This window comes from Nothoprocta perdicaria, unplaced genomic scaffold (assembly GCF_003342845.1).
Source record: "Nothoprocta perdicaria isolate Ctin4 unplaced genomic scaffold, notPer1 scaffold_89, whole genome shotgun sequence".
Taxonomy (NCBI): domain Eukaryota; kingdom Metazoa; phylum Chordata; class Aves; order Tinamiformes; family Tinamidae; genus Nothoprocta; species Nothoprocta perdicaria.
The window spans coordinates 1,127,487-1,153,444 of NW_020456187.1; the positions used below are offsets into that span (position 1 = coordinate 1,127,487).

At 41.9% G+C, this 25,958-nt stretch overlaps 1 protein-coding gene across 1 annotated transcript in view; it reads left to right on the forward strand.

Annotated features, from left to right (window-relative positions):
* SFMBT2 (Scm like with four mbt domains 2) overlaps positions 1-25,958 on the forward strand; it is a 77,865-nt gene that overhangs the window by 25,367 nt on the left and 26,540 nt on the right. Inside the window, exons 4-9 of the mRNA XM_026052463.1 lie at positions 2,653-2,741; positions 5,602-5,848; positions 9,007-9,104; positions 18,862-18,963; positions 19,213-19,360; positions 24,552-24,634. Of these exons, the coding sequence (XP_025908248.1) occupies positions 2,653-2,741; positions 5,602-5,848; positions 9,007-9,104; positions 18,862-18,963; positions 19,213-19,360; positions 24,552-24,634 (767 nt within the window). The remainder of the gene's footprint in view (positions 1-2,652; positions 2,742-5,601; positions 5,849-9,006; positions 9,105-18,861; positions 18,964-19,212; positions 19,361-24,551; positions 24,635-25,958) is intronic.

A 25,958-nucleotide genomic window follows, 5' to 3' on the forward strand; every position in this document is an offset into this window, starting at 1 on the left:
AAGTGTATTGTAGTGGCTTGCACTGCCATACTGGGAAGCCCTGGTCATGCTGTGCATATCCCTACTCCTCAAGATTTTCAGTGCAACCTTTTCTCTCCTGAAGGTTTCCAGAGGTGAAGGAAAAATAAAGCAAAATCATAGCTATGAAACTTGCCTGAGGAGATTGCTTCTGATCTAGAAGTGGGAGTCATTTGGTTTTTCAGATGAGCTGTTTTGGTCCGAAGATGRGGTTCAGCCTGGCTTATTTTGAACTAGGGAAGTCTGTTACGCTGTTTTCAATRTTGTTGCTGAAGACTCAGTCTTATTTAGCTGTCAGAAAGTGGGGGGGTGGAAACATCTTATGGAAACTTCTTAAAAAAGATGAAGGATTTGGGGTGCCTGTGTTGAAAGATGCTGAAGAACAGGGAACAGCCCGGAGAAAGCAAGATTGGGCATGGTTATGGCATCTCAAATCAGGCATCTGGAAATGGAGGCATCTAAAATCTGTTGTCGACTGAATATCCTGACGCTTTCTTTCCCCCCTGCCAGCTTTGAAAGTTCGAACCGAGTTCTCTTTATCACATTTGTCAGTCCTCAGTAAGGAGGCTCTGGCATTCAGAACTTGGCTGACAACTTTGTGGGTATGAGCCAAGATGAAGTTCAACTTGCACCTTTATCCGATGCCTCCAGGGCTGTTCACAGTCAGAGGCAGAAGCTTGTGCTAGAGGGGTTCCAGTCCCGTTCATTATGGCAATTACTGTGCTCTCGCTGATGCCAAAATTAAGCTCGTCACTTGTATCCTAATGTAGGTGGACGGGAGCTGATGAGGTGCATGCGATGAGAATGCTGGAAGAGGAGACACCGCGTATAAACTATTTCTTCTTAGGCTAGTCCTTCATCTCAAGTATTGGCAAGGTCTTGGTTATCCCAGGAATCATAACAAGTCGTGATGGCTATTGGCAAGGTCTTAGGTTTCCCAGGAATCATAGCAAATTGTGATGACAAAAGAGTTTGTGCAGTTCCGGGTCTGTTTTCGCATTACTTTGTAGAGGTTGAAGTTCAGTGCTTAAAAGTCTGCTGATTTTAGATACACTTAAATGCACTTGCAAAGTGTTTAGCTCTGTAAAGTAAATGCATAGTTTTAAGTGACATGGGGAAAAAGGGTTTTCAGAGAAGGGGCACAACTCAGAAATGACATCTAGCTGTATAAGTCTCCTTGTTTGTGGCCAAATGCTTGAGTTGCTTGAGATGGTGAGGGTGTAAGTTGAGTATGGTCCTGAGTTTATGCCAGAATCTAAGTGCTTGAGCCTACATGCAGGTGTGCCGTGCTTGGTTTTGTGCCAATAAACAGGGCTTTATCAGAGAAATGCAGCAGCTGATCCCTGTCTCGGGGAACGGCTGTGGGGTCAACGTTTGCTGAGCTTTTCAAAGTGTGTARACATTCCACCGTGGTTTCTGTGGAAGCCCAACGTGCTACAGAGCTTATCGCTTCCTTTTAGTCAAACATATTGGCTACCAAAAAGTTGCTGTTTTGGAGCTACAGTCTTTGACACCAGCCTGTTTTCTAGTCCTGACTTTCCCGGACTCCTCTACGGGGTAACAACTCTGAACCTAATTGCTTGTTTAGAGGAAAGCTTGTAATTTGCATGATTGTGATATTTTTTCCCTTCTACAGGTGCTGCTATGTTTTAGATCTATGCTTCTCTGTTATTTAACAAATAAGTTTTTTGAGAGAGAAGAATGTTTCTGATGTGATCTAACCCCTATTTATAGGCAGGAGAAACTAAAGTCTGTTTTCAGGATTTCCGATTGTGAATGCATGGGATGAATTGGAAGAGGCATCCGAATCTCTGAAGCAGAGATTTGCTGCATTGCCCAAGGGATGTTGGCGCCCAACTTCCACTACTTCTATCGAGAACTGAAGAACAAGAATTTCATTCCCTCAGGCAGCATTTATCCATTTCAGTTTGAATCTTTTCAAACTGTGTTGATGTACACTCCTAAAAAGAAAAAAAATTAAAAATAAAAAACTGCTTATGATTGGTGATGTTTGGCTCAAAACAAATGGCCTGGCAAATTTTGTCAAGTGAACTAGATGTTCCTGATAAATGGTTCAAGTTTTTCTTAACGTGCAAGTTCATTAATACTGCTGATTTACAATGTTCTGAAGGTTTTTTTTTTTTTTTTTTTTTTGGCTTGGTGGGGAAAAGCGCCTGGAGTTCTGCTATGGTCCTGTTGAGGAATTGCAAGTTTGCATAACTTCTTTTCTCTGAGGCCATTAGAAAACATAGAAAGAGACCTTATAAATCATATCTGAGCCTACACGGTAAGCAGGAAATGAGGAGTTGTGCAAGCAGGGACTAATTTTGAATAAGAGCGATGTGGATGATAAGCCACGGTGCCGTAAATCACTGCCGGTGCCTGCAGTGAAGCAAGATCTCCTTCCTTTACTTTRGGACCTAGCTGCATGCGCTTGCAAGGGCACCCCAAGGAGCTGAGCAAAGAACCACCTTTTTTTCCTAGTCTAAACTTTGATTGCATCCACAAATTTAAAGACTTGGCTGCAGATCACGGGACTGCTAATCTTGGAGGAAATCTCCCTAAGATTCATGTGATAATTCCATTGCAATGGGCCATGTTAAGTTATTTCTTTTCTTTCCCTACCCTTTACAGCAATCAAAGAGAAATATGTGGACTGGACGGAGTTTCTCATACATGATTTGACAGGCGCCCGGACTGCACCTGCAAATTTACTGGAAGGCGTATGTATTAGATTGCAGTTTCTCTCTGATAATGTGTCRCGGTGTTCGTGCTGCAGCGGTGTCCGGCGTGTGAGGTTGTGTGCTTGCAATGTCCATGTGCCGTGAGTGTCCCCAAGCCATGCCGGCCGAGACGCAGCAGCAACATTACCTTGACCTCCCCTGGCTCTGCTTCTGACCAAGCTACAGGGTGATTTATTTTACCTTTTATTTAATGAAGTTTAGTGCTTGTAAGAGCTTGGACGATGAGGGACAAGGTTGGGGGAGCCAGTAGTAAGGAAGAGGCAGCCCATTAGGACCCCAAACTGATGGCCAGACTTTTGAGTCTGATCGTGGTTGAAGAGAAGCTTAGGTTGAGGGGGGAACATTTTCAGATTTGTGTGTGTTTAGAAGTAGATTCCCAAGATCTATCTAAAAGGGCCCCTTGTCGAAGCCTATCTAAAAGCAGAAGTCAGATCTAGCAGGGAAGCTGGGTCAGATGCTCTCAACCAGTAGCCATCACGAGAGGACAGGAGATATTTCTGCAGATGCAGATGGCCAAGTCCGTGTGATACTTCCATGAGGACTCTTATCCTTGGGCGTCCTTGACTCTCTTTGATGTCTTTGGGTCACTTTGAGAGGTGGACGGCCTCTCCAGAAGGACCTGTCCTGTTTTACCTCTCTATAAGCACTTGTGTTGGCCTTTGGGAAGGTGAGGGCACCTACAGGCACCATTTTTGATCATTTTGTCTCTCCCACATAACCAGTCAGCAGGGTTTTCTCCACCCAGGCTAGTGGCAGCCCTTGCATTCCCTCAAGTGATGCCCATACCTTCTGCCACCTTGTTGCTGGAGCTTGCTGTGCTCCCACTTCCCTTTCGACAGGCAAGGAAAAGATGTAGTCCTGGGACAAAAATGCAGAGAARTGAAACAGTACTGTGACTTGAAACACTCCCTAGTCTGTTCTCCGGTGGTGTTTTATGCAGTATATGTGTTTAGTGGCGTCCGTGGCGTGCAGTGCATGTAACTCCCTGTCGACAGATTTGCTGTTCGTGAGTGCTGCAGACTGTTGTCATGTTGTTAAATCAATATGCAATGATGCTTTTTTTTTTTTATTTTTATTTTTTTAATACTCTAGATACTCATATAAAGAGTTGTTGCATTATGGTAAATGTTAATATTTCATGCAACCCAATTATTCATCGTAGCTGCTCTGCTCTCTGGGGGAAATGACAACCCCATTGACTTAGGATTTAGTGTACAAATCAGCAATATTAACACTTTTATTGCTCAGGATCTATTGTAATAAGTTAAATCATTACACTGTCATTTCATGTTAAAAATGTTTTGTTGCAATGAAGCTGCTGTATGCAGAAAAAAATCGTATGGAAGTGGATTTCCATGATTTTATTAACATTTGAGACTATTTTGCCATTAAATAGTGTTAGAGGTGATTATACAGCTGTTTCTAATACATACAATAGAGAACTGGCAAATTTGCTGTWTGAGAAATATCTATTAATCATACAGCAGGTTAAAGCTGTACATGTGATTACATTTTAGTTAACTGTAACTAAGCTTTTACCAAATTCTCGTTCTGTTACCTGTGTTTCTGGCATATTAAAATGGAAATCAAAATTAGTTGTATTTCAGAATTATGGTTATTTTTGAAACTTGACTGTTTTGAAGCTAAAAGAGATTTTTCTCTTTTAAAAAAAAACCCACTCTTTTTCTCTTTTTCCTGTCACACTTGGAAAGAACCATTCACAGGCTGACTCTGATTTACAAAATAAATATTTTCAAAATAYCCTGAAAAGAATATATATTTTTAATTAAATTGAAGTCATACAAACAGAAACACACATACAGATTGACCTCATCYTTTGCATAATTTGCCTTTGCTTAGTATCTCTCTTAAGAACTCCTGAGTCTGCTTCAGGGAGGACTATTTCCAATTCTGACAGTAATTTTTAGTGTTGCTCTTAAAGCCCTGAAACTGAAAAGTGAACTTGGATTAAAAAAAAAAGTAAAATATTGACTCTTGAAAGCTGTGTGTCATAGCTTGATGACACGGTCTCACAATTGTAAAGCAAAAATGCAGATCCCCAAAGGGATGGTTTTGAAAACCATCTCATGATTTTTTAATGCCTGCAGTTGGCAGTTTTGCAGGTGTTAAGTTAAGCACATGTGCAAATGGTTGCAAAACTGGGATCACAGAAAATACTGTGTGTGGGCAAAGAGCGTCTTTCACTGGCATTTCTTGTTGTCTTGACCCAGAAAATCCTGTGTGCCTTGAGTCTGAGCTGAAGCCCATGAAAGCTGGTGGGAATCTGCTGTTGGCCTTGATGGGCTTTGGAGAAATGACTCTCTTGAACCTGTAGAGGTGGAGAGAATGGTGCTATCCATGTCTGTAGGAGCAAGCTCATCTTTTGGGTRGGAAATTTCAGCACACAGAAGGCTTTCAGGGCCATAAAAAATGCTGTTTAAGTGAATATGAGGGTTCAGTCCTGTGATTGGTTCTTATCTGCTGGAATCAATGAGAATTTGGTTTGAAATCCTCCAATATGACCGGGCTTGGGATCATTTGGGAGCATCCTAAGGGCTTGTGCCTTATGAGCTGTTCCACCTTTTATTATTATTATTATTATTTTTTTTTATTGTGGTGTTGTGGTTGATATTGGTTGAGGAATTAGCACAACTGTTGTTTTCTGTTTTACTTCTGAATTTGCACTTGGAAGACATTGGGTAAAATAGAAGAAGAACAGACTGTTTGCTGATCGCTTGGATGATGGTGTGAAAAAACAAAAATAATCTGCTGTCATCTGTTTCCTTGAGAAGTCTTCAAATAAAGTTTAAAATAAGGAGTTTTGCTTCTATTCAAACAGCCTCTGCGAGGAAAAAACCCTGTAGACCTCATTACAGTTGATTCCTTAATAGAGCTGCAGGATTCCCAGAATCCCTGTCAGTACTGGATAGTTAGTGTGGTTGAAAATGTTGGAGGAAGATTACGCCTTCGCTATGTGGGATTGGAGGAGACTGAATCCTATGACCAGTGGTTGTTTTACTTGGATTGCAGACTTCGACCAGTCGGTTGGTGTCAAGAGAATAAATACAGAATGGACCCACCTGCAGGTAAATAATCCCCTGAAAATGCAACCTCTGTGCTCTGAATTTGCTGACGTGTTGAGATATTGGACAAATATGCTCTTTTTCTCTAGGGTTCACATTGCTTTGAGTGTAGTTTCTACTTGAGAAGATGTTTTTAGTGACTCTTCTCCATCAAATGTGAGTGGGAGCTGTGACCCCTGATAGTGTCACAGGGTCCCTCCAGGCTGAGGATYTAACTCGGGGTCTTCTCTTTTGTCAGAAATGCTTCTTTTTCCTCATTGGTGAGGTAGGGAGTCGATGCTCCCTTTCACTACTAAATTAAATGCAAACAGTAGAGAGCATGAATATCGCTATGTTATTTCAGAGTGTTTTCCATTGCAGAGAAACAGCTTTACATTGATCGTATCTGAGCCCTCTCGTCCTTTGTAGTTTTAATAAATCGATATAGAAATGGCCCTAATCACCTATTTATGTCCTCCATTTTATTCTATTCTCTTTTTRCCTTTCCTGCTTTTATCTGATTTCTTTTCTTCTCTCTCTCTCTCTCTCCCTCCCTCCCTCCCTCTTTTTCTTTAACTTGTCCTCACACTCGACTGGTTTCTTTGCCAAAATTGTGTGTACTTCTCTCCCCAATTTCTCTGCTTTTTGAATTTCTGTGTCTATATCTCTTCATCAGTCATATTTTCTTTCCTTGTCATTTCCTTGGCTATTAGCTCCAGCTATTACTGAACATTTTTATTAATGAATTCAGATCTTCATCTGATCTTCTTTATAACTTCCTAATATATATACACACAGACACACGCACGTGCACACACACGCATACAGTAACATGTGTTTTCTCCTCAGATGTGTAACCAAATCCAAAATAACCCTTCTAGCTAGTACAAATTGGCAGAAACCCCTCGACATAGACCCACTGGTCTTGCTTCACCTGTTCATGCAGGAAGAGATTGTCTCATTTTTTAGGTTACTCTCTAGTTAAATTGGCAGTCATTTGAATTCCACACTCCTTGTTACCCTAAATACAGATTGACACAGTACACTTAGCTCAATTACCTGCAACACTGTCATTTAAACAGCAGGCTCAGTGCTCTTTTAACCGTGCAATTTAGTGTTTGTAAGCATAAGTCAACTGCCCCTGTCTAAGAACGTGCACACACAATACTGCTTTCTGGTTATGGAAATCATTGAAGTTGACTTTATCTTTCAAAACCTATTGACTTCTCACCAAAAAAAAAAAAAAATCACTGATTTTGAGCAGAGTGACTGAAAATGCTACTTTTTTTTCCTGTGTCTCATTGCCATTGAAGATGGATAGATGGCAAGAAGATGGATGTCAGTAGAGGATGGATGTCATGGCAGGATACGTAGAAAAGGATACAGAGGCAATGATGCCCTGGGACAGAGCTTTTTTAAAACATGTGCTATTTGCATTATTTGACCACTAAGGTTAGCTTTTTAGGGTCTTCTCAACAGTGGTCAGTTCTGGGAGTTATTTCCCCATATTTTCCTTGCTGTCCCACCATGAAAGCTTCATAAAAGATGAGACTGTTGGGGCTTCTGCTGGTCTATGCTGAAGGCAGCTGAAGTAATAAGCAGTCTGCAGCTTGGGGCAAAATCAGGAAGATTTGATCGTGGCCCTGTTATTTAAGCTGCAAAGGGAGAAATGAGGCAAGTTGGTTCCCTTCCTGCGTGTCAGGCTGATCTGAGGAAAGGAAGAACTGGGGCAACAGATCTATAAAATAATGAATGATTAAATGAAGAGTGAACTTCTTAACACGACCGCTGTACCTGCTTTAAACAGGCTTGAAATGTGTATTCCCATTAATAATCTGACAGGCAAGGAATGCAAAATACTGCCTAGAAAGGTTAACATTTTCCTTTAAGTGTGTTAAATTTGTATGCATATCCTTGATAACTGTCTGAAGTAGCGAGTTTTGATATAGTGGAAGTCTAAATACATCCACTTCCAGCGAGTGATTCTGCAAATCCTATTTTGATAAGGTCTTAAATCTGTTAAGATCAGAGCATAAAATTCTCTCGTACTGTTAGTGCTAGGTAAAAACAGTGCTTGCCAATTCCTTCTTTATTTATTTTTTATTTTCTTTGGAGTTGCAAGATATTGCAGTAAATCTTTTCTAACCAGCAAATACATTTGGTTATTAGATGTGCAGAATTTAAATATAAATTGGGCCAAATTAAACCGTGATAAAATGGTGTGATCCAAGCTGACAAAAGCAAAGCTTCCTGCTATTCGCTCCCTATCAAGGTTCAAGTTTATTATTGGGTAAATGTTCATTTCCATTTTAATAATTATTGCAATCTATCTACCTATCTTGTCTCTTTAAGACCTTGATATGAATGCTCTGCAATAACTTGTTCTGGGCAGGATAACAATATGTTTTCTAGGGCAGAAGTAAATCCAATATAATGTTCTTCATCGTTATATTGTTCCCTGCATTGTTTCCTTTGATGGTTCATTGGCATTTCACGGCAATGAATCATGAAGGGCTGGTTATTATAATGAATTAATGATATTAGACCTGTTTAAAGAAACTGACTGAAAGCAATGTGAATCTGCACAAAGACGTTGCCAAAAAGGATTACAGTGAGCACAATTTGTAAGGATTAGTTGCTGCGTTGGTGTGATGATCTGGTTTCAGCATCATACCGACAACTAGGTCTAGGTAGAGACTTAGCTGAAACGTTCATTGCCTTCCCACAAATATCGCCCCATAGAAAAAGAGGGGAAAAAAAAGGAAAAAAAAAGATTTTTTCCAATCAAATGAACCAAAGTTTTAGTCAAGTATAATTAATATTGGCTAAAAACCTGAGGCTCCTGCAAAATATCAGGTATTTTGAGAACTGAATATTGGAATGAGGGGAATGTCTTTTTTTTCTTTGACTCAGAGTAAAAAAACAGACAAATACACATTCTTCAATTTCTGTTGAAGAAACAAATAATACACTTTCTCACCACTTGAAAAAAAAWCTTTCTCAAATGTGCCCCTGCTAGTTGCTTTTGTGTTGAATTTAACCACACTGTGCAGCTTCAAATATACACACTGCTCATTTTACTTTGACTATCTCTTTCCCTGACACAGGGACTTAAGTCTTTCAAAAATGTTTTATCCCTGAGCAGTCACCTTCTATTATTTTTCTTTTTATCATCCCTTTAGATATCTATTCTCTGAAGACTATATCTGAGTGGAAATACGCTCTGGAAAAATCCCTTAATGATGCAGCAAACTTTCCTCTTCCGATGGAAGTATTCAAGGTAAAAGATGCGGAACCTGCAGTGAATAAATATTGTGTGATGTTTAGCAGCTTGTGTTAAAACTTTTGCAAGGAAATACTTGGGCATTACTGTAACCACAGCAAAATAGTTGAGATGTTGATACAAAGAGGAGTTTCACTTGTCAGTTTTGGGAACTAGCAGTCTTGTAGCAGTAATGGAGTGATGAGCACTGATTTATGCAGCAGCGTTTTTGCTGCATCCTGTCTGTGCAAAAGACATCATAGTCAAGCTGTGACAACGTAGGGCTAGTTAAAACTAAGGTAAATGAAGGTGAGCATAAGCCAGTCAGCTTTCTGGGAGCTTTGTACCCAAGTCTGTGTGTGGTCATGTATCACAAGCAGAGGAACCTCCTTCAGGGTCCTGTTATGGGTAGATAATTTGCTCTCGCGCCATTGCTTGCCTCACCTTGGGTTTTTAATAACTAGAGATCTGCTTCAGCCCCAAGGCGCTGACTTTAATATCATAGAATCATTATGGTTGGAAGAGACCTTCAAGATCATCGAATCCAACCATAAAGCCTTCTACACTGTGCCTGTTAAACCATGCCCCTAAGCGCCTCATCTGCACGTAATCTAAACTAGGCTGGAATGAAACTCTTAATTTGGGAACTAGCTGAGGCTGCAGCTCTGGGCAGGAAAAAGGAGACAACTGTGCACTGGCTTTTGACATGGTCAGAGCAGCCTGTGTTATGGTGGGAAGGGTGCCCAGAGGATGTTGAGCTGCTTTCATGCAGTGCTTCAATCCATGGGCTCTGTTAAACTGTCCTGATCTGCATTTGCAGCCTCAGGATCTGAAATGCTTTGTGTGGGGTCAGGATTAAATCACAGTAGGAAATGCCTAATGCATAAATCTTATTCTCGTCCATGCAAAAGAGTGAAGAAGGCTTCTGATGAGGATTATAAAACTTCCCCCCGACCTTCCCCTCCCCCGCCCCCCCAGTTTATAAGTTACAGCTCTTCTGGTGTTTCCTCCTCATGCCCAGTTTATATTCATTTATTTTCATTATGTGCTCTAGGTAACTCTGCGTGTGYAGGGGGCTTGGACTAGATGACCTCTGGAGGTCCCTTCCAGCCTTAAGCATTCTGTGATTCTATGATTYTATGATTATTGTACAAGAGCGCTAAATTTAAACTCTGCAAATTCCAGTTGTAGCATCCTATGGTTGGAGATTCACAAGCATGTTCCTTTTGTGGGCCAGTGCAACATGTTGGWTGCAAAGCATCCCTGATCCAGGAGTATGACTCTCATGCATAACCAACAAAAAAAGGCAGGAATGGGGCTTGTTTATTTGCAGTGTGAAAGCTCAACACAAGGGGAGCTAAATTCAACATGGGATCATATCTAAGTCCCTGATTCTGTGCTCGGAAAAGCAGAATGTTTAATACATTTAATCTGCTTGGGAGCACATCTGAGGACAGGAGATGAAATTTGAATGCATTGGACTGGCAGACTTTGGTCTGCAGAGCTGCCTTGGGCTGAACCAGGGGGAGGTTCAGATGTGGGGATCATCTGCAGGCCTCCTCTCATCCATGGGCAGAATTTCCCGCTCTGCTGGGAGATTTCAGAGCTATTTCAACTCTTGCCTTGCTCCATCCTGTCTTCCTTAGTTGTATTTTAAGAGGGTAACCGCTCGATGTCCTGTCATTGTGAAGGTCTGTGCAAGCGTGACAGAGCAAATATTTGTGAAGTCTAATCTACAAGATAAGTTGATATATATCTTCCTTTCGAGGGGAATCCCAGATCATGGYACATAGTGTTGATTCCAATGGTGCCTTTTTTTTCCTCTCCAAAACTAGCACAAAACTAATGTCTCTGCACAGTGCCAGGGAACTCTGTTCTGCTCTTGTCATGTGTTAGATGAGATACAAATCACAGGGTTTGATCTTGGTTTCCTGGAAAGCTAGAAATGTTTACTCGAGTGGACATGGCATCTTGCACACTGAGCAACTACATCCAGCCTCTGTGGAAATCTATGGCGAGGAGAATGTGGTGCTTGTTCTGCAGACACAAGTGTCCTTGCATGTTTGCTTTTCCAGATTGAGACTCAAATTCCTGGTGTCATTCAAGTTATCCACAACCAGGAATACTAATCCTGTTTCATTGCGCTGGAAAAGCGGATCCATGTTGTTGTGGAGCAAGTAGCTCCTCTTAAGGACTTAGCACCTGTTAGTGCTTGTGTATGATGTTACTCACCATCTGGTCTGGAAGTTTTTTAGAGAAGTCGATTCCAAGTTTGTCCTTGGGGAAGCTTCAACTCAGAGCAAGGAAATGGCACAGCCAAAGTTCACATTCTGAGCCTCCAAGCAGAGGTCACAAGCCCCCGGGCCACAAAAGCCAGTTGCAAAGCATGAGGAAGGCCGCGGAGATGAATGTCTTTATTTCTAGTGCTATTTTACACTTGGCCATATGTTGGAAGTGTTTTCAAAATGCTTCGAAGTCCTTTGAGAAGGAATGTGATGTGTAACTGCCAGAAAATGTTGCTATTATATAATGACTAAACATAGTGTTTTGCAAACTGCACGTCCTGGAATAAGTGTGTGTGTGTGTATATATTTTTTTTTTCCTTTGTGAAAGTGCTTTGCAACACAGTGTTTTGTCATCCTCTTCTTTTCAGGAAACATGTTGATCCTTAAAGAAGCCTAAGTAAAGACAGGATTTTCAAGGGTTTAGGGAGCATAAATCTTTCTGAAAGGCCATAACCCAAGGATAGATGTCCTGTTCTCCTGCAGCAGTGGCCAAGCTTAGCTGAGTATCCATTACAAACTATGGCTCATGTTTCAGAGGTCACCTGAGAARCTGCTCAAGGCTTTAGGTATAGAATAAGGTGACTGGACTACTGTCAAGGCTTAATTTAAAGTCAGGCTTTACCCCATCAGTGCTTGCTTCAGTGATGACCTTGCTAGTGCTTTTAAAGGGAGATTGCATGAGAAAGCCAGACCTTTYAGCCATAGGACTTAGGAAGCAGTGTATTTCTTTTAGATGCAGAGTTCTGCAGCTTCAGTAAGAGGAAAGCGGGRCTAGATCATGGGATTGGGTTCCCCAGAGAGGTAGTTGTTGCCCTGGGGATCTYAGTCTCCTTTGTGTGCTGGCCTCATATAGCAGTTTTGGGCTACACGAAGTATCTCAGATCCATCCGAGACACCTCTGTGTGGGCCACTCAGTCCTGCCTGGGGAGTGGGATGTGTCTCATCACTCTCTAGGTGTTGCATATGGGCAATATGGACATCCTCTAGGTGCAGGTTTCTCTCCAGTTGCTGTAAAGTGGGTCCTGATGACTTCCCTGGTGGAGCTGTCTCCTACACATTTGCAACCCAAACTCTGTTCAGTTGCTCCAAAAGCACAAACCAGTAGGAGGAAAAGTACTTTTCCTACTTCTGACCTATACCTAGTAGGTCATTTTGGTCTTACTCCTCTCAGTTCCACCCTTCCAGTCTTCCTTTCACAGACCTGCTTTTTTGTTCATTTGCTTGGGTGTATTTTTTTTGTTGTTGTTGTTTGTGGGTTCTTTGGTTTTTTTTTTTTTTTTGTTTGTTTGTTTGTTTTGGTGTTTTGTTTTGTTACTGGAAATTATTATTTCTCTGGCAAAAGAAAAAAAAAAATAAACCTTGTCCTGCACTGTGCCCAGTGTAGTGTATTTCTAATGGATGTTTTTGCTGTGGATCTGTATTAATTAGTGCAAGGACAAATAGTCTTGAATAGTGGGTATGTCAGCTAGGATGTCTCCTAAGGAAAGGGATGACTGAAATAGGAGCTGCTTCCAGAAGTCTTGGCTGGGTTCTGGTTGTAGATTTGAAAATAGGAGGAAAAATGTTAAACAGTACTTGTCTGCATATCCCAAATACATTTTTTTTTTCTTCCCGTCAACTGAAATGGATGTTTTCAGGTATGAGTTTCAGATTTCCTAAAAGTTGTGATTATCTTAAAAGAAGGACAATATTATCTCCTCAAAGTTCATAGTAAATTTATGAAGTGTTGGAAGGTATTTCCTTCCATTAGTGGACTCTTCTGGAGCAGTTTCTCTGGTAGCTAGTGAAACTCAAGGAGTTTTTGCTCAGTCCTGATCCAGGCAGAAGGACAGACGTAGAAGTCCAGCAGGGATTTTTTTTTTTTTTTTTTTTTTTTTTTTTTGGCTCCAGCCCCAGTAATAGAGGGACATGTGCAAATGCTGCAGGTTAACTTGCATGCGCATGGTTTTGCTTGGAAGCCAAATTCCAGTGCAGGCTCTTGTGGCTTCTCCATGCGCTGATGGCTTGGCTGGCCTGTGCTGTGCGTGCTGTGCTTTAATGATCCACAAGTTGCCACGTCGTTTACAGGCTGCCAGATTATTTATATTCCATCTGTTCTTTGCCATCCATGGTGTTCACCAACCCTTCTCCCTGGCTGCTATTTTCCCCTGGCTGGGAGGCACATACCAAATCTGGTTCTTCTTGTTGCCTCTTGACTTACGTTGGCCTCAGCTCATTAAGGTGCTTGTCTTTATAGGACTGATAAACATCATGAAGAGTATCTCACAAAGGTCCTTACAAATGCACCTCTGTGGTGGCTTTTGGGAGCTCAGATGTCTCTGTTATCAATATGATGGGGCCAAGATGGGGTCTGATGGTCACTCTGTGGTCCATGGACACTCATGACGTTCCAACGGGACGTCCAACGGGAGATGTCTCCAATGGGAGAGCAAGCCATGAAGACAAAAAAAAAAACCCAAACCCTGCTTGAGATGCCCTCAGGGTCTGTTCAGCAGCAACATATGAAAGTAGGGATTTGAGCAGGAATGCTGGATGGCGTTCAGGTGCAGCAGATGGGCTGAATGGGGACAGGATCCCACAGCCTGCTGCCTTTCCCATCCCTCAGACTGTGCATTTAGCACGCACGTTTTTCATTCTTGGTCCATGCCAGAGGTCTCTAGCCACGTGGAGACATTAGCAAAGGGCATGTTCCAGTTTCCTTGCTCTATTCCAGCTTGGTGTGGAGAAGCATTTGGGTAAAGACCCAAGCTCTGCCTTCTTCAGCATGCTTGGACATGGCAATGCTCTCTGGTGCAGAAGGCTTGCATGCACTAGATTAATTGCACTAGATTCATCCCATTTAAATAGTGGTACTCAAGAGTTATCCAAATCATCTGATGGATGATTTGTCCTGGAAAAAAGAGAAGACAACTCTGGCCCCCTAGGACCTGACTGAGTTTGTCATGATCTTCTCTCCTTTGAGAAATCAGTGGGAATTCACTAATAGTTTTTACTGACATGACATAAATGAGAGCAGACTCGGTCCAAACAAGTAGCAATGAGGGCTCCCTCTTTCTTACCTTGGTACTTGTTGAGGGGTGCAAATTGAGATGCTGATGGTTAAGAGCATCTAAGCTGAATGCTTGGGAACAAAGCTGCTTTGTCCACAGGTTCCCAATGCTATAATTGTGCTGGAAGCCATATAAAGTGGATGCAAATCCATCTCTTTTAACCCTACCTCTGCCACCGTTGTTTTCACCGCCTGGGCAGCGAAAGCACGTGCTGCACAGGAGGGGTCTTTGCCCTGATGCCATCTGCAGCCAGACAATCCATACGGAGAAGGTGTCTTTGGATTGAGGCTGGCTACTCTGCAATGTTGCTGTTTCTATGGAAACTTATTTTTATTCAACAAGAGAAGCTTAAAATCCATCGGACTGGATCTGGTCCTAAGGCAGAAAGCATGCAGCGTTTTTCAGGGGCTCTTTGGTAGATGGAGTTCATTGCTGGCTGTCAACAGGTTCCTTCAACTTTGGGGTCAAAATACCTTTAATGTCTCTTTCCCCATCACTTTTTCCTCTTCATCCCACCTCAGCATCTCTACATTTGGCCTCCCCTGAGTTGCACTGATGTGTTTGCTCACATTGTGTCTTACCAGGGGAATTTCTGCCTCCTTACAGAGAGGGTGTCTTCAGGGAAAATAGCGCTGTGTTTAGCAAAGGAGGCTGATGAACTGCAAACAATAGCGAGTCATCTGCAAATAATGCAGAGGACTGTGTTTTGGGAGGATTCTCTTGATTTTTTTTTTTTTCCTGCTCAATTAAAAAATAAATGCCAGATTCCTGTAGAGGCAGTTTAACCACTGCTATTGCAGTGTTTGTGACTGGTTACCACACATGAGCTTTGTGATTAAAATTAGGCTATTAGAAGCAGCCAGTTTCTTGGGGAATTAGGGAAAACACTGGGGGAAGCGATTACTTTCAAAATAAAAACTGAATCAAATATTATGTTTCCAATTATACCAGATGGGGCCTGCTTTTTCTGCATCTTTTGGTAGGGTAAACTGGGAGATGTGATTGAAGGCAATAGAATTTTGTACGGTTACAGCTGGTAGGAATTAAAGGAGCCTTAGTTCAGCCATCTATTAATTGTTCACTGTTTCTAATCAGCCTCTCGGTTTGCACCTTTTCAGCACTCAGGCTTAGTCCTGAATTTTGCACAATGTCTCAGTCTTGTAATTAGTGTGGACCACAAGAGCTCTGAATTTTAGAGCATTTGAAAATTGTTTAAAATTAGTTGTTGTTTGTCTTGAACTGTGAGCTGTGCAAGCTGCTGGATCTAGAATGATCTTTAGTGTTGTGTCTTGAGCAAGATGGGCTACAAATAAACATTTCACAGGTCAGAAGGAGATGCTCTTTCTTGGATAGTGGGAACAGCAGGAGTAACCAGCTTGTTGTACAGCTTCCCAAAATACCACGTTCAAAAGCAGTTTGGTCAAATTCTGTTGCTCTTTGTTGCCCTGTGGAGTGTAAAGGTATCAGAGCTCCATCCTTTGGTGGCTGGACCACTGCTACTGCATGGACACATGAACATTAAATGGATTTGATTGTATCCACACTKAATTGTTTTTGGTTGAGTAGACATAACCAAATGTTGGATTTATCAATGTACTTACATGAGAAAAGCTGTAAAWTTCTGCTGTGTTTTTTGAAGAGTATTTGTTGAAGTAGGCACCTAGTGCCGGTGCTTAGTGGAGGCCAGTGATTTTATTATCTTAGGCCTGTAGTCCTCAGAGGCCCTTTCCAAAATCCCACCTGGATCCTTCAGAGTCTACATATTTTTGTAAATCTGTTTCCACATTGTTTTTGGACATCTAGACTCCCAAGCCACCATGGTATTTTCAAAACCTCTACTGCTTGTGACTCAAAAGATACAGAGGAGAAAATCATTCAGCTCTCAATATCTATATCAATATCTGGGAACTAGGAATGTTCAAACACCAGGACCTCCATTGAGATGGAAATAAGCGGGGAAGAGCACAGCATAAGCAGTGTCATGGGCACTCTTCCCCTTGTAGTCCTTTTTATTAAGCAGTCCTGTGTCACTGTGGATAAAGGAGAAGGAGAGAGAGCAGTTCATTAATCAGTATTTCATTTTGAGGCTAATACTAATTAAAAGCCCTGCCTTCACTTTAGGGGAACCTATTCTTAGAAATTATGTAAATTAATTGGAGTTTTGAAGAGGAGCATATGCCGCATTCTAAGTAATTCCCTGCTGACCGAGACAACTGTGGCCCTGGAGCTGCAGAAGTGTCAGGATGTTTTTTCTCCTTTTGTCTGCAGAAATTGAAGTCTGTTTCTGTTGAGGTTGGTGATTCCCTTTAAATACCCAAGGGAGATCAAATACTCAGACCCTGACCGCTTTTCTAAGAGATATGATGCAAAGACTTTTCCTCTCTGAACACTTCCCCATCTCAAAAATGACAATTAAGACTGAATTTTATTTCTACAACCCTTTCTCAAACAAAAATACGTTCCTGCTTCAAGAAGAATTTTGACTCCCGAAAGGGAGAGGTACCCGAAGTACCATGAATTCCCTTTGAGAATTTACTCTTGCTATTCATCTAACAGGAATGATCTCTGCGTGCTGTGGTGAGTGAGGAGGAAGAATTGAGAAGATTGACTCTAGTATATATATAGTGTATGGAGACAAGGAAATATGCTTTTGAAGTATAATTGAAGTACAATTGCTTTAAAAGTTATTTTCCTTTTTTTTTTTCCCCTATGGATTATTTATTCCTTTTGAAAAAGGCCAAAGCAAGTAGAAACAGCGGAACCAAAGAAACGGATTCAAGTAAAAGTGAGAAGCAACTTTGCTTAAGTACTTCCGCCTCAATCAGCAAATSACTTAAGAAGTTGATGAAACTACTTGCATGTTTAAAGATAAACATGATTAAGTACTTTGGTGGATCTAGTTTTTTTATATATTGAAACCAGATACAAGAATGAATTAAGTGCTAGATCTTTTGATGTGAAGATGTCGCTTGCTTCCAGATGTTCATTTTGCAAAGCAGCCTTTTCTTTATAACCTCATCCCAAGGATTGAGATGCTTCCAAATGGGGATGCTGCTGCAGTGAAGGATGCCTGTCTGGACGCTCTCTGTCTTTGCTGGTTTGAAATTCAGTGCTCATGYGAGGTCTGAAGCTTGCAGCCACTGTGTTTTCCTAGACAAAACCTTTTCAGTAGGAAAGATGTCAATTTTGGTAACCAGCATCTCTGATGCATCCCAAGTACTATCCAACTCTTATTTACAAGGAGCTAGATTCTCTTTCCTTTATTCCACTAAACATGCTCAGTGTAAAGCTGATAGAAATTGTAAAAATTGCAAAAATCTTTATCTCTAATGGTGCTAGAAATGCAAGTTCCCAAAATAGAAGTGGTCACATYTACAGGTAAGACCTGAGGGAAGAAAGTATAATGATGTACAAYTGCAGATCAATATAAAATCATTTTAAAAGGAGAATACAGCATGTAGCAATGAATGTAGATGGGACTGACATTGCTAACAGCTTATCAGTAAGTTTTTTGTGTGTATTTTGGATTTCATTGTGCATGTGTGTTAACATCTCCGTTCATATTAGCATTGGTTAATGTACAGATGATTTTCTAAGGACATTTCATTCAAATTATTGCTATTAACAATGCTATTGTTACTTACTTTGGAGTTAAGATACCAATTTATCTACCTTTTAGGCTGGTGTTGCAATGGGATGAGTTATCTAATAAATGATGCAAAATAACATGGAAAATTGGGTAACTGAACCTAGGTTCTACCTCTGGCATTCCAGATGTAGAGAAGATCTCCATCTTTGTTACCTGGAGACCAGCACTGGCACTTACCTTCTCCTACAGGAAGCAGCCACTCTCTCATGAGTCTGCCCATCCTGTACTGCATCGCCCAGGATGTTGCTTGCAGTCCTGACACCTCTGGACTGCTCTTGGGCTGCAGAGGCTGGCAGCAGTTCCTCCTGGTGAAGAGTTTTTGCCCAGGGGTGATTTTCAGCTGTTTCTCTAAATGTGCCAGAAGAGGTTTTGCTTTGGTGRGCACGACCTCCTTGATCTCTGAGTTTAGGCACAGCAGGTGAGGTTGATGGATCGTGGTGTTTGAGATCTGTTGAGTTTGGTCCTGAAGCTCTGTCCCTCAGAAACCAAGCTGTCCAGGCTTCGTCTCTTGCAGCTGAACTAACTTGAAAAGATAACATTTAAACTCACGGGAGGACTGGGAGCACACAGATGTAGTGTGTGTACACCACAGGGGAGCAGACTGATAACATTTCTAAATTTTGTTTGTAAAGTTTTGTAAAATTTGTAAATCTTGTCCCCAGCTAGGGGACAAAATCCCAGCAAATTGGTGACAGATAAAAAGAAATGCTGGGATGTTTCCTTCTTGTTGGCCTCTCTGTTATGAATGGTGCTGACACCTTTGTGTTCCTCTTCCTCGTCTCTTCCYGCAGGACCACGCTGATTTGAGAAGCCACTTCTTCACCGTGGGAATGCAGCTAGAGGCGGTGAATATGAGGGAGCCATTTAATATCTGTCCTGCATCAGTGACCAAGGTGAGCTCCCAGAGAGGAGGGACGAAAAGGTTCATCAGGAATATCTTGCTGACCACTTTTAGAAGAACTCCAGTGGAATTTCACTGTCTGGAGAACACATTGAGAAACAGCATTAAAAAACATAAAATCCATGGACGTGTCCTCCACAGTGGATTGTTTCTGTCCTACAAGCTTTACCAGGAGACTRTATGTGCACTTAGATCAATGTTATTGCAGATTTAACTTTTGCCTTTTTTTTTCTCCTCCTAGGTTTTTAACAATCATTATTTTCAAGTGACCATTGACGACTTGCGATCTGAACCTAGCAAAATCTCCATGCTTTGCCATGCAGATTCTTTAGGGATCTTGCCAATACAGTGGTGCCTTAAAAACGGAGTCAATCTCACACCTCCCAAGGGTTCGTATGCRCTGTTTTGATTTCTCAGTGATTCCATGGGCCTTCTCCAAAGGAAAATTGCATGTTTTTAATGCTTTTAAACCTGTATTTTTGCTGTTTACTTGAGAACATTCCTCTAACTATTGCAAGCTGATGGGGATCTGTTGAGTCGCAAGAGCTGCTCAGTTGGCATCAGCCAGGGAACGTCTCTGCAGATGCATCTCATGGTGGGGTCTCTGTCTATATTTTGCAGGCAGAAGAAGGCTCTACCAATGGCTAGTGAGTCCCTGCAGAATGCATCTTGGAGATGTTTTGTTGAGAAAGCAGAAAGAACATTAAGGGATGTTTACCTGGTATTAATATCTGCTATGCCAAGATAGAGGGTGATGTGTTGAGTAAGTGCAGATTGTGCTCAGGTCACTGCTGTTTGGGCTGGTGTCAGAGGGCCATTCCACCCCCTTGACCCTCTGTCTGTAGGGCCCTTCCCTGCACCCAAGGGATGGAGCGATATGTTGTAGAGCAAGAACTCATGATAACACATAAAACAGATGGTGAGCATGTCTTATAGAAGGAAAGATGGGGAGWTGGTCATTAGGATGGTCAGTGAGACCAAGCAGAGCTTTGCTACCTCACTCTTCTCCCCTATGGGTGTAGCATCGAGCCCAGGTGACATACTCCATATCTATAAGAGTCTTCTGGTTGGACATCAGCATGTACTACAACTAAAATCACACCTGTATACCTGATGTGTGGGGGTGTTTCTTTAGCCATCTCAGAAGATCCCAGGTGAGGGCAAATCCTGATCAGTGCTCAGATCAGAGCCAGCAGAAATGGTCTCTGACCGTGGTGTTTCCCAACTTGGCTGCAGCACAGTTAATTACTTGCCATTTCAGACAAGCACCTGCAGTGTCCTAGCAGTTTTTCTTTGCTTGCAAAAAGTGTCTGCTTTGTTGAATTAGTTTTTTGAAGCTGGACAGGATTTTGATTCTTTGCCCCACAAAATAGTGTTGCTTAGGAGTGAAAAGAAGTGCCTCAATAAAAAAGTGAAATTTTATGTATGCATTCTGGAAAAACAAAATAACTCCCTTGCCARTCCCAAAGAAATGAAGGATTATTCTGTTGTTGTTATTCTGTTGAAGGATTATTCTGGGCCCAGCTCTGCTAGATTCAAAGTCCTGTCGTGTGCTTCCAGCGTGTCTTTTCAGCACATGTAATTTTAAATTCCTGCCAAAGTCTGATGAAATGGTTTGCTCTGTGGATGCTCTCTCTGTGTCCCGCTTAATTTTGTGCATCATTGATGATGCTTTTGCAAGCACTTGCCACCTGTGGTCACAAAGTTGAGTGGATGTCTGGGTTAATGCTTGGGGACTGAGGTTGCAAGGGGCTGCTGAGACAGCATGCAAAGTCTGCCTTTGCTCCCTTGATCAAAATTATGTCAATCTTCTGCTGTCAGATTAGAAATCCTGGCATGAAGCTATTAAAAGATATAGCAAGAACATGGCASATAAATATGAGCTATGTATTTCTTTCTGTGGTTCCCAAGCTGCATCCTTCCCTTTCTGCAGCTGTGTTCCCAAGCTACATCCTCACACGTTGGGTGTCAAAAGCCTTCTCCATTGGCAGAGATGCTCTTTGTGTCACTGTGATTAGATCCCCAAGTGATTTCTGAATGATTTGTTGGGGCAAAGCTTGGTGGAAAGTAGAGTGCACCCAAGCCAGTGAAGTGCTTTGAGGGATCCAGCCTGCTCTGAGCTGGAGAATATGAGCTTTGCAAAAGAAATAAGGAGCACTGATGTGAGAGAGCTAAAATACTGCAGAAGTGGGGATGGATGTGTGGTGAGATGGCTACTGATGAGCAGGGCTGCGCTGGGAGGAGGAAGAGAAGGAGGATCCAACCTATTCCACCAAAACTATCCAATGGCTCTGACTACCCTGGAGTCTTCAGAATTACCCATTCTAGCACATGGCTTTTACCAGACCACTGCTTCCCCAGTGCTCAGACATTTCTAATCAGCATTATCCTCCACAGAGAATATTGCAGAAGTATTTGGTCTTTCCCCTGCAGCTATCCTTGTGGCAAGCTGGAAATTCCCATGAAGAAGATGACAGTGCAACCCTACAGACATCCTCTTTTTATCTTTGTGGAGGGGGAAAAAACAAATTTCTGTGTTGTTCTTGGGATTTTTTTGTTCTTGTTAGCCGTGATTGACAAAGAGGTTCTGTGCTTATAAAATTAGCTGACTTGATTTCGCAAGGACTGTGTGGCAGGTTGGCTTATTTGGGTTTCCAGCACTTTTTGTCTTCTTGCCTTTGTATTTTAAGCATTTGCTTCAAGCATTTGCTACACCCTCCTGTAAATGAGTCATGAACAGGAGGTGCAAACATTTGCTGCTAGAAAGAGAGAGCAGTGTTTTGCTGTAYGGTGCCAAATATGAATACCCATTTACTGCTGCTGTATAAACATTGAGCAAGCAGTGTTTATATTTATTAGAGCTGGATTTATAGACCACTTTCCTTTTGAGTATCAACTATTGTTCCTTTTTATGAGCTATTAAGAGGGACTAGAGAAACATTTCAGTAGCGCTACTAGATGCAAGGTTTGCTGAGGATTTGCTGCTTCCAGATCCACCAGTATGTTTGCATTGGGGTTTTGCTTCTGATCAGCTTCCTGAGTTCTTCCATGCTGAGAACTGACATTAACTGACAGCAAATGCAAGGAAGTGTTGCATGCTTGGGGAGGACTACAAGAGTCGTGCAAGTAAAGTGTTGCCCATTTGCTTGTACTGAGTCATTAAGTGCAACAGGGTGTAATGATGGAGTTGCACAATTCATTTGAGTCTTTAGGTTCATGGAAAAAGGTCCAAGGTCTCCTAGGGATTTTGATGGTGCAGAGCTAAGTCAACAGGTGCTTGTATGATGATTATAATACTAAGCTGAAATTGTGTCCACAAGCCTTTTTTTCCCCCATTGCTTTGCCAAGACTCTGCCTAGCTTGCAATTAAGATTCACTAGAGGAACTTTTAGGGATAAATTCACCCCTTTCTGCAGGAGGACAGACAGATCACACCTGGATGTGCTTGTTTCTCCGCTAACTGCTGGGAGATCCCAGGGTGTCACTCAGCAATAGGCACCTCCACTGCAAACATCTGTGTCTGGTCAGAGGAATCCCCTTCTGATCCAGAGTGATCTATCTAGACTTCTTCAGTTTTCTATTTCATTTTATTAAGCTGAAAATTACCTGGCAAACAAATAAGCGGAAGAGACAAAAAAAAAAAATGGAAGGAGGGGGAACATAGGATGTAGAAGAGATGGGGAAAAAAAATAGTGTAACAATCTAGTGTTAATATATGTGAAGGACTGCATGTACAAGGATTTTTGTATAATGAGAAATGAAGATTATTTATCAGCAATTGTCTTTTTTCCCCACTTCTTATTTTCCTCTTGATTTGCTATTTTCCTACCATTATCAAATTTTACTATCTTGGGAACCTCTGTGCTCAATGTTTTGTCTTCTATTTATTTTTCATGMACACAGTCATTAAAATTTGAAAGTTTATCCTATCTCACATACTTTTGACAGGATGCTTGGGGGTTTATTCTGAATATCTTTGCCTCCTCTTTCTAAATCTGGATGACTGATAGGCAAAGTCCCCTCAGAATTCCTTTTTTTTCCCCCCCCCCGCAGAAAAAAATAGAATTTTTCACTGTCATAAAATATTCATTTCCATGTGAACTTAAGTTGTCCCTCTTTGCCTATCAATGAAAGTGACATTAAGGGGTGTTCAATGAGATCAAGTCCAAGCTGAGATGCCACATAGGGAGGTTGAGCTGAGAACTTGGCCTTTAAATTACTTATGAAACTTTCCAGTGCACTTGGTCCTGCAATAATATTTTTGCAGCATCATCTCAGGCCCCTGGCCAGGATTAGCACTCTTTTGTTTTGGGTATTATAAAACATAGGCTGAGAGTCAGTCAGAAAAATAAAAATCTCTGTCCCAGAGTTTATTGCCTAAATAGCCAGATGAGAGCTGTAGAGGAGCAGAGCTCTGGTTTGTCTCTTTGTGTTAGTCTCTAAATCAGTGTTGCTTCTACCTTTCCCGGAATCTAGGAGCTGGAAGGATTATCTGGTTGATGAGATTGTAGCCTAGGGTGTGGGAAATCTGTGTTCTTCTTCCTGCTCTGCTCCTTTTACAGCTCTGGATAAGATGTTTGGTGTGATGGGACTCATCTTACGTGAGCTGATCTGCTGAAAACTCAGTAGGGTCCTTCCATAGTCACCGAGAAGACTATTTATCCCATCCTAAGAGATGAAGGATAAATCAGCTTCTAAGTCTACTGGTTCTCTACCTCTCAGCTGAGGGGGACGTTTGACATCTGGTTTCGATAGCTGTAACTTTTAGTAGCTTAAAAAAGGAGACAGGAGCCCGTGGTTAGTCTCTCATGGTAAGCAGAGACAGTAGCACATCTTTGCTCATTATTATGGCGTTATTAAAGCCTATGATATGCTTGGAGGAAAGGGAAAATAAGGGAAATAAAGATCCTTCATCAGCTTTTAATGAAGACCTGGAGTTTGCCTTGATATGGTTAGCAAGGATTTCCTCTCCCATTTGCCTGCTGTGTGCATGTGTTGACCTTGGCTGAAGGTGTTGCCTGTGAAGGGACCATCCTCTTTTTATGTGTAGGAGGACAGCATCCGTCACAAGAGCCTGGGGCAGGAATGTGGCATGTAGCTAGTAGATTAGCTGATCTCTATCCCTTTCCTGTGTTTTTGTACTCTGCGTTTCAGTCCCTAGGAGAAAGGCAGGAGGTGTGTGACCAGAGACTGGAGAGATGTTGGCTTTAATGATGTTTGAACAGGAATCCAGAGTGGTTCTMGGAATTGGTGCCCATGGCTAACATCCAGCTGTGTCCCTTCTGCAGGGAGGATGAGACAAGAGGGACCAAACTCAGGGCTGGATGGGATGGACTGGTCACACACATCCTTCCACCCAACATCCTCTGGGGAAGGACTTTCCTCTCTGGAAATTAAGGATGATAGCAAATAGCTGCTTCCCAAGCAATTAGCTGCTTCCCAGAAGCTTTAGACTGATGCTTCCATCTTCACTGGCATGTGATGGGATGATGAAACCCAAGCAGTCATTGGCTCGACGCCCATTTCCAACTCCCGCCTGTGGCGGTGGCTCATGGTGGTCTCTGTTTTCTCCTCCCACAGGTTACTCTGGCCAGGACTTCGACTGGGCAGATTACCAGAAGCAGTGTGGAGCGGAGGCAGCACCGCAGCTCTGCTTTCGAAACGTAAGCCCTGGGTTTCCCTTAGCAAGGGGCACGASTGGACCTTCTGTCTCGGACAGAAAGCTGGGGTGTCTCAGATCTCCATTCCTGAAAGATGCAAAATATTATTTCATTATTCTTTCTTTCTGTCTTTCTATCTTTCTTCCTGTCTTTCTTTCCCTGATCCATTTAGACTATCTGTTGTTTCAGTCTCTCTCTGCTTTTGTACAGCACCCAGCAAAAGCAGGATCTGAGCTTACCCYTCTCAAATAATTCAAATGCTATAAAAAMMRRWKRAAAAAAAAAWGATGTCACCAAGSTCTTTTCTCTTTTAGGATGTTTTTCTTATTTGCACAGGGATACATTCAGCTAAACCAAATTGACTTAAATGTTTGACATTGCTGAGCTCAGAGTGTGAGAAGAWCAGTGATGCAACCACATGGCAGCTGTCTTTGAAGCTGTTTTGGTAGTTCCTTGCTGCAGTGGCAGTGATGTGTGAATGAGCAGCACATCATTACACTGTAAGCTGCTAAGATTTTGATCCTCAAAAAGATTTTTTTGTTTGTTTTTTCTTTTGTTTATTTTWTTTWWTTTTTTTTTTTTGTGGGCTGCTTCCAACATTGGCAGTCCAGCATGACTTGATCCTACAGGAATTCACTGCTTGAGAAGTGAGGTAACAACCTACTTTTTCTCAAAAGCTGGTGCTCTTGTTGATGCTCCCATCAACTGGTAGAAGTCAAGATCCCATCAATAACTCAGTGATGCTGAAAACCAACACAGTCTTTGGAAAGGGTTTGCAAAATACATCGGTGCTGCAGGTGGACCACTGGTTCCTCTGGGAGATGTATAGCCTTTTGTTAGACTACCGTGCTTAATTTTGGTGCTGTTTTGGATTAGTAAGAATAAAGTTTATCCTCGCCTTAGCACTTACTGTTTATGAAGGCCAAGGTTAAACTCCAGACCTCCAGCACAAAATCTGAGTTGGTTTTTTTTTTTGCCCTATTTCTTTGCCCATGGGATGCAAAACCCTCAAAGGAACTAACGTCAAGAAAGAGGCTCTGAGAGAAGATGGGCAACACCGTGTCATTCCAATACATGGTGACAAGTCGCTGTGTTTCTTCCCTTCTGCTTGCACTGCTGCCTTGTTTATTATCTCTTTTTCACTTCAGTCAAGTAATGGATCTGTGCTCTCAAAGCCAGCAGCCTTGAGAGCAGACTCTGTGCAATATTCTGTAAAGATTAAATCAGCTCTAAGATTTTTCTTTCTTTCCTTTTTATTTATTTTTTTAAGGGAACATTCATCAGAGGAACACGTGTCTGTTATATGCTTTCGCTCCTGATAATGCAG